General features: G+C 45.1%; 2 protein-coding genes across 2 annotated transcripts in view; both read left to right on the forward strand.

Annotated features, from left to right (window-relative positions):
- The window catches only part of LOC135376279 (uncharacterized), a 329,348-nt gene that overhangs the window by 118,181 nt on the left and 196,820 nt on the right, over positions 1 to 14,347 (forward strand). The window lies entirely within an intron of this gene.
- Positions 5,699 to 14,347, forward strand: part of LOC135376259 (uncharacterized) — an 87,833-nt gene continuing 79,184 nt past the window's right edge. The window contains exons 1-4 of the mRNA XM_064608870.1: positions 5,699 to 5,702; positions 10,102 to 10,187; positions 10,768 to 10,827; positions 10,916 to 10,963. Coding sequence (XP_064464940.1) covers positions 10,139 to 10,187; positions 10,768 to 10,827; positions 10,916 to 10,963 — 157 coding nt within the window. The 5' untranslated portion in view covers positions 5,699 to 5,702; positions 10,102 to 10,138. The remainder of the gene's footprint in view (positions 5,703 to 10,101; positions 10,188 to 10,767; positions 10,828 to 10,915; positions 10,964 to 14,347) is intronic.

The following is a 14,347-nucleotide window of genomic DNA, read 5'->3' on the forward strand; positions in this document are numbered from 1 at the left end:
GCAGCAGGTGAATCAAAGCGAACACGGACACGTTTCTGGCTATCGCTCCCACAAGCTCCAAAATGGACCGGTTTGACGCATAGGCGGAGTGGAAATCAAGAGCGAACGTACAGAAAATGTTCGCAGATAAATCATGTTTTACTTCGGTATACAAGCGCCACATCTGTTAGTATCTATTGAGAAGGTAGTGCGTTCGAGAATGAAGCATTCAAGGACGAAATGGTACTTCACCACCATTGTTCTGACAAAATAAAGGGCCAGTCTGGACCCTAAATGTGAAGTAAACAGGCCTTGTCAAATGGCTCCTTATATCATTCCGATCTACCATGCAAAATGTTTCGTTTATATTCGACTCCAAGAATTTGTAATGCAATACCGAACTTGCATCTCTTGCTCTCAACTGAAAGCCGCACTTGAAACAGTAGTGACGTCAGGAGCGTTCTGTTCCGGCATCTGCTTGACTCCTCTCCGCGGGCTGTGTCAACCCCACCTACATACACAAGGGCCCTCCACAGCTCCGTGACGTCACCCTATATGCCGTCCGTCTGAAAGACAACAATGGCGTCCGCTTGCTGTGGTTGCGTTCGACAGAGATGCTATTTCGAAGACGAATTCACCCGTTTTCTCGATATGAAACAGCGAACGAACGTGTACTTCCGAAGAATAGGATCCTACCGCAGTGTTTGTGCCCATAACTTACGGATTAATTGCGTACACAGCGGCAAGCCCAACGACTTACAGCTTCTTCTGTTAAGAGTACACGAAAGCACGAATAAAGGTGAGTTGAACAGCTTTACTACTCGTTTGGACTCGTGTAGCTTTTAATACTTCGTCAGGAACAGTTCTAGAAGGGTTTGTCAGCAGCATACTTCAGAATACGTGCAAAAGTTGTACTTTGAGGCGTACAATTATTTTTTGGATGCAACATTGACTACGTTATGAATGGCACCCGTAGAACGCTCTGATCAAATGGCACTATTCACGTTGTAGAGTTTTATCTTTTGTTTCTGAGAAGTTGGTTGCTGCTTCTCCCTGTACAACTGATCTGTCGCAGCTTAATGTTGTTCAACAGCATGTCTATAGCTAGGACGTGTTGAAACGAACGTTTCTATTGCTATCTTCTTCCTCCGGAATGCATTGAGTAATGGCGCTGAATCTCCCTTTTTGATTATTCTAGGAGAGGAATTTCTGATTGATCTGTTTTTTGTCATGCAGAACTTGTCGAATTAAAATCATAAAGAGCAGCATTAACAACAGACGTATGCGTTTCGGCCACAAAGGTGCTGGGAATCTTAAACGCTTCGCATTCTGTTGCTCAATGTTTGCTTCGTTCAGGCCTTGAATGTCAATTCAATAGCACGCTTTTTTAGGCTGTTTCTCTTAATCGCATAGTAATTATACAGTGCACTAAATGATGCTCGTTCAACGTCGACTTCCTTGTCAATGTCATTGAATGCTGGTTAGAAGAAACACCTTACAGTGTTCTTTTCGTTGGGCCTGTTGTTGCAGATACGTTTTAGAGGGGTTGAAATGGGTCAAACATGTAAAAAAAGAAAGAGATTTTGTCTGAGAACATTGTGATATCATTCCCTTAACTGACTTTCTTGCATTTGCTTCAGTGCTCGCTTTCTTTTTTAATTTCTCTTTTTTATTTTCTTCTCAGGTGCCTCTTCTAACCTCAGGCGTGTCAGCCGTCAACCGAGTCAGCCCTGTGACCTTCAGTAACTACGACTTCCTTCCCTGCCTCAAGGTCAACATAGCGTGATGTTTTATGTGATTGGTTCTGTCTTAAAATCATGTTCGCAAACCTATGTAGAAATGTTTTACTTTCACAACAATGCCTCGTATGCAGTGTTGCGCTTCATGAACTAAATACGTATTGATATATGTGTGCATCTCCTTCAATGGGCAAGGTCGAGTGAACAGCAAAGAAAATCGCATGGACACAATTGACAGCTTTTCTGATTACTTTGATGGTTCAGAAGGATTGAAATTCATTCGTGTCTGACGCGTGTCACAACTGCCCTTGCGCACGGGCTTGTCGGTCAAAGGTGCTACATTGTTAAGAAGCTCATTCGCTACAACAACGGTTTCAGTGTGTATGCATTGAGATGTTGAAAGTAGCGCTTTGTGTGTGTATTTCCTGCTTTTTAGTAAATGTAAGCTCATTCAGTCATAAAGTCACGCACGTACTGGGACGCGGGCACCTACCAATGTTGAATCCCGCTCTAGCAAACGAAGCTGCCGGATTGCGTGACGTCAGGGCGCGGAATAGAGAAGCATGGAGAGACCTTGTCTGTCTAGAGGGTGTTGGCTGTGTGTTGTGTTCTGTGCATGGCCGTTTCTGGATGCCGTATCTATAATGCGTATTGCATTCCTGCTCTTTATTAGCAGTGCTTGGTTACTGCATATGCGACGCTGTTGTTGAGCGATGAGGGTTAGGTGTTGTTTAGTGCAGTGCAAGACAAGAAAAACAACGTGAGTTTCCGATTCGTGGAGACCGAACCCCTAAAACAGTTCGGATAGACACTATGCACCGTCCTGGGTAGAAGCTCGTTGCAGTTGCTCGTTGCAAAGAGACAAGTAAGTGTTATTCAATGTCCACATCGTTCTGGTCACATACGCAGCATGGGTTACAGCACCAACACCCGCATAACAACTGTCACACGCTACATAGTTCGGAGTAGCAATAAACAAATCGCGAATGGGTCAAGTCTGACCTGAAAATCACCTCAACCACGCGCAGGTACGACAGGGAATGCCTCTTGCGTCCCGACCGGCAATAGGACAGTCATTCGTCCAGCAAGTAAACAGGTCGTCTTCACTGCAAGAATAGAATTCATCCCCTGCAAGGCTCACACTTAAGCTTTCTTTTTTTTTTCAGCAGATAGACAAGGACAGAAGAAACAGACAGGAGGACTGCGTACGCACAACCAAAGGAAAACTTTATTGTTGACACACTTAAATAGGTAATTTCCAAGGCGTAGGCATGTCACAAACATGTGCGCGCTAGGAATATTAGGTCACGTGAAGACCAGGAATCATTGTCGAGGTTATGGCCGAATAAACTTCTCACCGAATAAACTTCTCAAGCTATACCCTGCATAAACAAAACTGACAAAAAGATTAGAGGTTGTCAGATACAACACAATGTAGCGGAAGACGACGAAGACTGGGCTGAGAAAACGGCACGGGCAGTTCGGCTGTGCTTCTGAGACTGAGCTCTGCGCCGGTCGGTCGGCTTCTGCAGACGATTAAAGGATATTCTATTCGTTACATTTTGGTGGCAGCGGTGGGATTCGAACCCACGCCCCCGAAGAGACTGGTGGACTGATACCAATAACAAAGGGTACAATGTACACAAGGGGCTGTGTACAGTATCCCTTTATCATGCACTAAAATCTATATAGGCCAAACGAGCAGATGTATAAACACGCTGCTGCCCAAAAATCTAACACCTCGTCTGGTCATCTGCCAGTTCACTGCAAAAACTGCGGATGTGAACCACTATTTAAAAAAAAAAGTACCAATTGAATTGGTACTTTTGAAAACCAAGTGGACAGGGAGATCTATGAAGCCTGCAAGTGATAAATCTGTAAGCGCACCATCCATTGCGCTCAAACAAGCTAAGATAATGTATCAATCAATGCTGTGTAATATATGATTCCTAGCCTTCACGTGCCCTAATGTTCCTAGTGCTCACGTGTTTGTGAGATGCACACGCCTTGGAAATTACCTATTTATATGTGTCAACAATAAAACTTTTCTTTAGTTGTGAGTACGCAGCTTCCTGTCTGTTTCTTGTCTCTCAGATGAAAAAAAATAAAGAAAAAACCGTAGGTCTGACTTAACCCACCCAGTTTCTCTACCCCAAGAACACTCGCGATCCTAAGGACGTCCTGAAAGTTTCATCGCGTCCTTGTCCCTGATGGGATGTCCGGAGGAGATCGAGATAGTGTCATCATGGGATCTTCCAGTGATAGTCATTTGCATACGTCCTGCCCCTATACATCCTGCGTCCTGCGAATATCAATTAATACTCCATGCACTGGGTTTAATGTGCGATAAAATATAGCTTGCTAGGTCTTTCATTGTGATCTTGTTGCCATTAACATCCGAGCAAGATCCCTGACGGGATGCTACACGGAGCATTTCTGTGGAAGATACAGAAAAGTGATGGCATATTACAGCGCATGCTTGACTTTCGATTGATGTTTGAAATCAACTACGCAGGAAACACGGACGTTACCTTGGTTGTAACCTAATACTCCAAGGAATTCGTCACTGCAGCGTTAGGTGCGTTAAAGTTAGGTGCCTTACCCTTCGTTTTGACTGAGATGCTAGGAGGCCTCTAGCACATGCGGGAGTTCGGAAGAGAAGCAATATATAGTACATGTTTTATCTGCGGAAGGAAATATGTATTGGCATCATGGTGGAAGACCACCGAAAGGAAATGCCATTACCGCATCTTTCAGTGGACTGCCTTAGACGTAGTGGCGCAGGACCTTATCTATATTTTCGCTGTTTATACCGCGGCACCCATTCTTCGTCATCGAAAACAATCGAAGAGGACAAACTGAAAATATCAAGCTGGTTGCTGAGGTTGAAAAACTGAAAAAAAAAGAAAGAAGAGAGAGTTGGTTTCTACTGTAAACGTCAGTTCACTTCTAAATGAGAGAAATGAAATAATATTCACTATAGCTACATGCAGAAGAACATGATCCTATAGTGCTCCTGAGACTATCCCATTTTTGTCCCAAGATGTTATCCCTAGGATCATCTCTGAAGTCTCATTCTAACACTTTTCTAACAAATTGAGGTTCCTTTGGGGATATTCCCAGGATGTCATATCTGACCCACAGTGACATCCTGAGGATGAGTGAGGAATTTCAACGAGGCTCATGGCGCTCGGGTTGAACGTGCCGATTTTTCTGTTGTTTGGCTCAATGGTGACGTCGACAACACCGCTGACGTCACAGGGAAACGAAAATCGGATATGGGTTAAGCGCATGATGTCATTCATTAGTAAGTTCTAGTATATCGAGCGCTATCACCTTTGCGTACGTAACGGATAGCGTTGGTGGTTATGGGCCGTGCGCAAATCTCTTTCTGTTGTGGGCGTGTGCAGAACGACCAACGCTATCTGTTACTTACGGAATCTCCTTTTAGTAGCAATGTACTAAAACTCTCTATTTTCTCTAAAACGGGGAAGCTTGCACACTTTCTAGTTTACGTGGACGTGCAGTCGAATGCAGTCGGGATCCGAATACCTTCCCGAGGTCCGGACTGTCGATTTAAGGAAAGTGATAGGATAAGCCTACTAGTGCATTCAAACACTGTTTCTGGTCATTTCGCTGCACCACACCGGCATTGCTTATTGCTGCGTGATCTTCTCTCCGGCGAGTATATTCGGTTTGGAAGGGATTGGATCGATTTGATTCGCAACTCGAATATCGAAATTCGTATTCGCTTCGGAATTATAATCTTACATATAAGTACTCGCGTCGATATTCAAACAATTGGAATATTGCCAAGGCAACATTAGTGCCTCGCGAATATCCTGCGAATGTTGTGAATGTGCGAGTGTTGGCCACATACCGAGAGAACCATGGTCATGCACAAGGGCACATGTTGAACCATTTGTTAAGTTGTTGCTAGTGTTTGACATGAGGTCGGTGTCACTTTCCAGCGGCTTCATCAGAGTAAGTATTCACTTCCGCATTCCAGATCGAGCAGCGCGACACTACTGTTTCCTACACTTTTGTGGCGTCACACTCGCAACATTAAACAAGGTGCTCCACCTAACGTGTCAAAAAAATGTGTTAAAATCTACTTCCATGAGAAGTCCCGGCTCAACGGGACACTTCCGCAATCTTTTACGAAGACGCAGGATCGCTTTGATCAATTTTTTGATCGCTTTAATCACGATAAATTTAATTTTCTAAATTGAACTCCGAAATGTGCGAATCCAATGTCACGTTGTTGTTTTTTATTTGCCAAAAACAGCGCATGTCGGATCTGCCCCGTACGATCACAACATGGATGTCTCACCAAAGAGGCAAGAGCTGCGCAAAAACATAAAAAAAATCACTGTCCTCTTACCTTCATTTCCTTCCTAGTGCCTTTTTAGATAACCCTGGCTGCCGTTATCATCAGAAGCATGGAAAAAGGCACTGAAGGGGCAGTGTCCCCGCTTCTTGCACTACATCTTCAGAGACCGCGCGAGGCCGGTAGTTCCTGCATCTCGAAGCGGCGAGTTTCGCTTTTTTTTTTTCTTTCTTTCTTTCAGGTCTGACCACTATAGCAGGAGAATTTATTTTGTGATGGAACACGGTATATCCGACATGCATTTTCGGTTTGTGGCAAAAAAAGGGAACGAGAACAACACTGCCATTGGCACTCCATTGACATGTTAAAGTGACATCGGCTTGGTAAATTTCGAGGTTGGATTCAATTGATTAAATTTATCACTACTGAAAACTGATCAAAGTGCATCTGGCACAAATTTGTTGAAGATAACTACCGTTGACCACATCATTTTCCGGCAAGTAAATTTATATTTTTTTTCTGAACTGTTAGGTGAAACACCCTGTATAATGCAATGTTGGAAAGCTGAAATTGCCGTATCATTGCACAGTAGTGCTGAATTACCGTATCTGGGGTATTTATTTATTTATTCATTTATACACAAAATCAACCACCTTTTGGTTGTCAAGGCATGAATAATGCATCAGGTTTTTTACAAACATAAGACAAGTTATTAAGAGTGACCTTTAAACAGTGTTGTACACGTTACCGAAATATGGTATCGCGATACCGATACTCCTTACTTGAGTAAAAAGTATCGAAATACCGATATCGATACTTCTATTTAAAGTAACGGAGTATCGCTAGAGTTAGTAAAAAAAGAAACGCGATACTTTGGGCGATACTTTTGTTTGAAATACGGAGATGTCGCAACATAGAAATATCGCCTACTTGACTAGTTTTGCAGTGAAAAGACGAAAAAGGAAAGTGAAAGGACGGAAGAAAAAGGAAACGTTAGGCTTGACTTTTAAAAATGGCTGATTATTGAAATCGTTCTCTGCCATCCTTGCTTGCCGTGGTCTTTCCGGCAGCTGACAAAGGCCAGTGTGACATTTGCGTTAGTGTCAGGCTCACACATACCATGGAATCCAATGCCCAAGGAATCCTATATCCGAAGTTAAAGGGACTATCGCATCCGGGAACGTATGTATGATACCGATAGGGTAATGTTCCTCACCGCTTCAGAGTCAACGTTGCCCAATTTATCTTCCGAAAACAGCTTACATATTAAGTAAACGAGTTTTAAAGGTCCGCATTCCATCTGCAGCCAACAGGATGATGACGTAAGCCAGGCGCACGAATGGGAGCGCAGCGCTGGCGATTATCTTCGAGATCGTCTGCTTGGCGTTCGCATCGCACTATACTAAGTGAAAAGTCCTCGGTAAATACGCTGACTTTCGCTTACCAGTGTGAGTGCAGACGTAACCATGTTACGCGAAACACGGCGTTACGCTCCTGACTGTACGAACACGTTCAACGTTAACCAGAAACAACATTCCGCGAGCCGGTAACAGAGAAGACGCCATCCCCTAGAATTCCGCCTCGCCCGCCCGCCTGTCGGTCGGTTGCCAAGGCTACCAAGGTCCCTCCGGCCGCTCCGTGATTGGTATTCTCCATGTGAAAGGCGCGCATTGATTGGCCTCGTCCGCGTGACGTTTCGAGAGAGGGAATCCAGGTATGCGTCGTCTGCTCTTGCCAAGTTTTATACCAAACTACACAGGAACGACGCTGCCAATTCGCGTCGAGTTTTCGGCGTTATTATCAGTGATGAACGCGGAATAAAAAAGCGCTACAGTTTCGGAATCGCCCGGGACGGATGCGATAGTCCCTTTAACAATGTCACAGTATATGTGAGCCTGACTCAGTGCGAAACGGCAGCTTAGCAGTGGAATCCGGAGCACACTGTCAAAGTCGACTTCTGCTCGTTGACCTCAACTCTTTTGTTGAACACAGCGTAGTTATTTCCTTCGGTTTCAAAGAAAAACGCTGAACACGTGTTTGGTATAATTCCATAATTCCGGTTACGAAGCACGTAGGCGTGTCTGCAAGCTTCTTGTCGAGGGCTAGGCGGACCAATGTGATCCATTTCGTCTGTAAAAAATCGCCACCTGATGAGCTGCTCATGCCTGTGTCAAGACCACTTTGTGGTTTTTGCAACCCACACAGCGTCCGTTTATACAGATCACGATCACAATATCGCTACCTTATGTAATTTGGAACGATCATCGATGTTACTCACGAGTATAATTGGCTCGTGTCCTGCCTGCTAGCGACGCAACTGTAGCCTCTGGTCCCCTGTCGCCTTACCTGAACGGCTACCGATTTCATTGTTCCTTCGTGTTTTCCAACCTCTGGAACTCACCGGTCAAGTATAAGTTCCGCTGTCAAAGCACACTGAGAAAAATAACACAGACATGATACAGACAAATCAACGTTTGAGAATTTTCCGATTTACGTAGCATTCTTACCTGTAGCTCATTAGACGATAAATGATTCCAAGCTTGCTAAAGGAGACACTTTCTGAGTCCTAAAAGAACTGATGAAAGACGAAAGAAAGATGAAAACTACAGTGAATGAACCACAAATTCAAAGTAGCACACGCACGCTAATGTACAAGCATACCCGGGATCGTTTTCATTTTCATGAACTCGGTGGGCTGAATCGACTGGAAGAACAATAGAGTCTCAAATGAACGCTAATAAACAAAGACACCACGGCCGTTTACCTGTATAGACTGTGGCCGCATGTGGTGCATCCGATACCTACGAGGCATACTCACTTAAAGCTTCACAAACTACAAAGTGTGCTCGAGCTGTTCGCGCTGGAAATTACAGCACTCCTCCAAGATATCGAGACGCCGTCATGTTCCTTGACTCCATCCCCCAGCCGCGTCTGGAACAGTTTGAAATTAACCGCTAAAACGGGGCCCGCCGCAACGGGCTAGAGCGTCACGTGATTCTCTCTTCTGCGCCTGACGAAAAAATACGCCTTCTGCGCAGATTTCTCCTGTGGCCGGGCGCCAGCCTGGCGGTGGTACGGTGGTTTGGGGGTAGGGGGGGGTCTCACACGGCAGGGGGCAGGGGGACGGAGGGGGCAGAGGGGGCATGGGGGTGAAGGCAGATGTCGGAGAAAAGGGGACTCGCGCAAACGCCCAAACTTTTATTCTTCCTTGAAATCAATGGAATTTGATCAACAAATCCACGTTATATTCACGTTAAACATTTGACACGCTGAATTGACTACATAAAATCAGCGCGGAACCAATGTTCGCATTTTACGTTCTACATTGTTCAGCAACATCCAACGTTAATTCTGCATTCTACCAACAATGTGTGTTGACTGGGACCATGTCGAGTATGTTGGTGGGTAACTTTCCTTTAATGGTTACTTCGCGCATTCCATGATAACATAAAATAGGAAGGTAACAAAGGTCACGAATAACAAACTATATCGGGGGCGAATGGAAATAGCTTCGGAAAGGCAATATCGGTACCCTCTTTCACCACTGAAGCTTGTAAGCCGGCATGATCCTGCGCAACGCGTTAGTCTCTAGATCGCCGATCTGTGCAAGGTCCGTCGCAAAAATAAAATCAAACCTAATCGAATGTGACCTGAGTTTTTCCTGCAGACCCCATGTGTGAGCTTTTGTGACATACATATATATGTTTCTGGTATATCTGATCTCTTCGATATATCTCGCTCGCCAATAATGTCTGGAAGCGTTTCGTGAAATGGAGCTAAGGCCAATTACGATAGTTTTCGCACAGCTAGTGCTACTTGTGCAACAGTCGCGGTTGTATTGCTAGAATGTCATCTGACGGACCACAGACATACGTGACGTATTACTGCGAATTAGGTATCGCTACTTTGACCGTCGAAAGAGAATGCACAAGGAAAAAAATCTGCTATTCCACGCCACCGCGGCGGTCAGAACTCAGCAACTAGAGAGCATCTCCCACTAAATTTCGATTTTGCATGTCAACGTTTTTTTTGTGTTCCTTATTTCGTTTCCAGAGGCCGAGTGTTGGCCTGTATATTTCTTCTTCTTGCAATGCTTATCCTCGTCGTCGCCGTAAGAGTCTGGATGATCTTCAAGCAAGGTAGGAACACTGGAAATAGTATCTTCCTCAACCAGTATGAGCATGCTAAATGTGAAATAATGTGCCCTCCATACCTCCCTGTAGCGTATTTATGTCAAAGCCAAATTTCAGACAGCAAGATATATTCGTATCTTCCGACTGCCGAGTCAGTATCGTTATCTAGCTAACCACCCTTTTTCTGTGTCCGCTTTTGTGCTGAAAAGTGCAGCTTACTGGCTTGTGCTCCATGTATCACAGTCTGTTGTGCGTAAGTGCAGAGAATGCGCAGCAAAGATCCAATCAGAAGTGATCCGTTCAGAATCATGCAGGTGATACACCGCTTGTCCCTCGTGTCAGCTGAAACTGATCTGGTGAAAGCGTTCCTCTACTAATTTCTCTCCATTTCTGCGACTATCTTTCTGACGTGCTGATAGGCCTGTTAGCGAAAATAAGATTTCCCGAACAACATTTGGTCCCTCGTGGCAAATTTTGTGATGAATCCGACCGTTATCTGTTTCGGACTCAAAATTAGCGACAACGTTTATTCTGCAAGAGTTCCCATTCGTTTGCTCCAAGTCCTGAGTTTTGCTCGTCTTAACAGATACAGGAGACATCCCATTGGCGACGCCACAGCTCACACATGGCACATCCACCACGACGCGTAAGTATTAACATCAACTGGAAAGTTTGCCGAGTTAAGGATCAGAGACAATACTGACATCTAAAATTTAATCCCAAATGAACCTTAGAGGATACAACGACGCCGAAACTGACACGTAGGACAACCACCACAACCAGTAAGTATGAACATCAAGTGAAACATTTGCGTATGTAGGGATAAGAGAAAATATTGACATCCAAATCCTAAGACAATGAAAAAATGGCTAAGAAGCAACAAGCTTATGAAAATTATTCATAATGTAAAAACCCGACACTATATAGGGAAGACGAAGGGAGACTTGGTGTTGTGTCTGTCCCTTGGTGCTCCTTAGTCTCGAATATTTACATGATGCAAATTTTAAAATTGAATTTTAAGCATGAAGAAAGAATACCATCATTCATAATGCAAAAGTAACATGGAAAAATCAATTACCCCAAATATTCACGTTGTAAGTCAGACACTCCAGAGAAACGCATTTGATGGCTTTGTTTTGCATCACCGGAAGACGCGACACGGCGTGGCAGCTGACGTCATGGAGGTTTCGGCTCCCGATGAACACCGAGATCGCCATTTTCATATTCACTGAATTTGCAATCTTCTTTCGTTCCACTGTCCATCGAAAAGCCATGAAACCTTGCTGATGCGCTTAGGATGAAATGAGTTGGGACACTTTAATGGATGCGGTTCATTACATACTGAATAATGAGGAAAAAAGAATTATTTTTCTACGTGTCGTGCTTAGCCAGATAGAAGCCCTCGAAGACACTATCGACCAAAGAGCTGGTCCCACAGAGCTCAGTGTTGATTCGTTCCCATTGGCCACTGTAAGCACGTGACCTCTCCCCACTCGCGACGCCGAGGGCTGTGATGTCAGTGCCGCATGAGTTTTCTTCTATTCTTTGATTGGTGTTAACCAAATTACACAGAAGAAGTAGGGACTCCTGATAAGAACGATTTAACAGACAACGCCCGGTGCCATCTTGACATGCCGGTCACAATCCACACTCAGACACAGGCCCGTAGGAACGCTGTCTCTCTCGTGCCTCAATTCTAGCGTGCGCTATATGCCTACTGCTGTCAGAAGCAGGTAACGTCCCTCCCTTCCTAATAGGTTAGCCTGTCAGGTGGTTTCACTGACCATGCACTTCTGGTTACAGTTACCAGTCCTCTGTTATCAGAAGATGCAGGATCTTTTGAACATGCTCTTTGCTGACAGTTGAGAGCTATTTCCTGATCACACATGTCCAGCTCAAGCCAGAGAAGCACTAACGCGTTTACCTTCTTCAAATGTCAGCCTTCTCGCATAAAGGAGGCATTTGATTTAGGTGCCGTTTCCAAACTTTACCACTTACTAGCACCATGACGTTACGGGGCCCAAGCACTTGACGACTACTCCGACAGTCACGCGGCCATAGCAGCATACCACTACCTTCTCGCCTTTGTGATATCTCGTCTCTTCGCTGCACACTTTTTTAGTAACCCTCACAAGCTTGACCAGGTCTACCAGTGTGCGGATATCTCTGCCAAGAAACAATCCTACAGGCGACTTCCCCGTAGACGCAGTTGGCGTCCTTCGATACTGCATAACCAATTCCCGCAAGCAGTCCGTAAGGCTTGTCACTGTATGGTCCATTTTTTAAGGCCCAGCTTGATACCTTGAACGTATCTCCATGCTTGCCAATTTGTTGCTGGGTGAAACGGGGCTGTGACTTTGTGTTTAATACCCATTCTTAGAGAGCCTTTGTCACTAGTGTTCCTGGGAAGTCATACCTGCTAAACACTTCAGGACTTCAGGCAAGTGTATAGCCTTGTATGTGCTTGTTGAGTGTGTTCAAAACGTTTTCGGCCACTCTGAAAAAAAAAAAAAAAATCCACGCAGATGAGTAGCTACTTGCTGTTGGACTCTGCATAGTCTATATGCAATCTTTGCCATGCTGTTCTCATTGAAGTTCCTGACACAAGGGTGCCGTTTTCTTGTGTAGTAAGCACTCCGTGTAGCTATTCATCTCATCAATATAAACGCGTGGCCACCACACCAGACTTCTAGCGGGTGCCTACATTCGTGATATTCCGAAGTGCCCTCGGTGCAGTTCTATGAGGACCCTGCTGCTACGGATCTCTGGAATTAACACTCTGTGTGCTCGAAGGATACAGTCCTGTTGCAGCGCGGACTCTTCACCACCCCAGTTTCACTTCTTGGCTTTGTTTACGCCAGTTTTGAGTTCATGGCTCAGTTCTTGCAGTTCTCGGTCCGTCTTGTGCTCAGGCAATTTCATTGTAGGTCACAGGTAGGCTGTAAACGTTGTGGGAAACTTCTTCCTGCCACACCGCAGGCAATCCCACTCCAGGAGCCATTAGCGGTCGCTCATCTATAGGCGAGAAATACTCAACAAAAAGCCATTTATTACATACCAGTTAGAAGAGAGAGAGCCCCAGCTCCGCTCGGCCTGCCGATAGTCAGGAAAAAGCCACATGCCGTCGCTAACAAGTCTTTGAAAGCTGACAGGAACGCCCCCTTCGCAACGCGTGACAGGTTATCAGCGCAGCGTGACGCAAGATGAGGCACCCTTCTTATCACCACAACGTATTGTAGTTCCAACAGTTCAGCCTCATCCAGTTGTGCAAGTTCTTCACTGGAGCGGGGAAGTCGCGACAAGGCATTTGCGTTGCCATGCAGTTTTGTATTGCGGTACTTGATGTGTTACTGAAACCCTTGCAGGTACTGAGCATAATGTTGCATTCTGGCAACCGCTAGTAGAGGGATGTTCTTGTCTGGTGCAAATTATTAATCCACCGGCGCGCGATTCCATCCGCCTGACTAACCCCGACGGATCAGCAATGTGTGACGCCGACTGTGTGACTGTCTTTAACGAAGCTTTTGTCAGTGTGTTTACGCATGACGACCGTCAGTTTCCCCCGTGCTCTCACATCCACCGGCGCTTTCACTCCTATGCCCAAAATTGTGGTCTCCCAGACCGGGGTACTTAAGGTAATTGAGAACATGAAATTATCGCACTCTTGCGGAATTGATTCCATCAACTCTAATGTACTTAAAAATACCAAAGAACCCTGACCATGTTCCTGACCTTCATCTTCACGCAATCACTTGAACAGGGGCACGTGCCCCACGACTGGCGACATGGCAAGGTCGTCCCCTTTTTCAAAGGCGGCGATACGTCATCTCCCCTCAGTTGTCGTCCCATTTCCTTAACCAGTATTCCGTGCAAAATTATCGAACACGTAATTTACTCAGCTATCTTGTCTCACATCGAAGGCAACAATTTCTTTTTTGCTCAACAACATGGTTTTCGTAAGGGCTTTTCATACGAAACCCAGCTCTCCCTATTCACCTTTGATATCCTCTCCAATATGGATCGTGGTGTCCAAACAGATGCAGTCTTTCTTGATTTTAACAAAGCATTTGATTCCATGTCACATTCAGGTCTTGTACACAAACTTTCGCTCCTTAACCTACATTCCGACGTCTTTAACTGGATCGCGGGTTACCTTTCTAACAGAG

This window comes from Ornithodoros turicata, chromosome 1 (assembly GCF_037126465.1).
Source record: "Ornithodoros turicata isolate Travis chromosome 1, ASM3712646v1, whole genome shotgun sequence".
Classification (NCBI taxonomy): Eukaryota; Metazoa; Arthropoda; class Arachnida; order Ixodida; family Argasidae; genus Ornithodoros; species Ornithodoros turicata.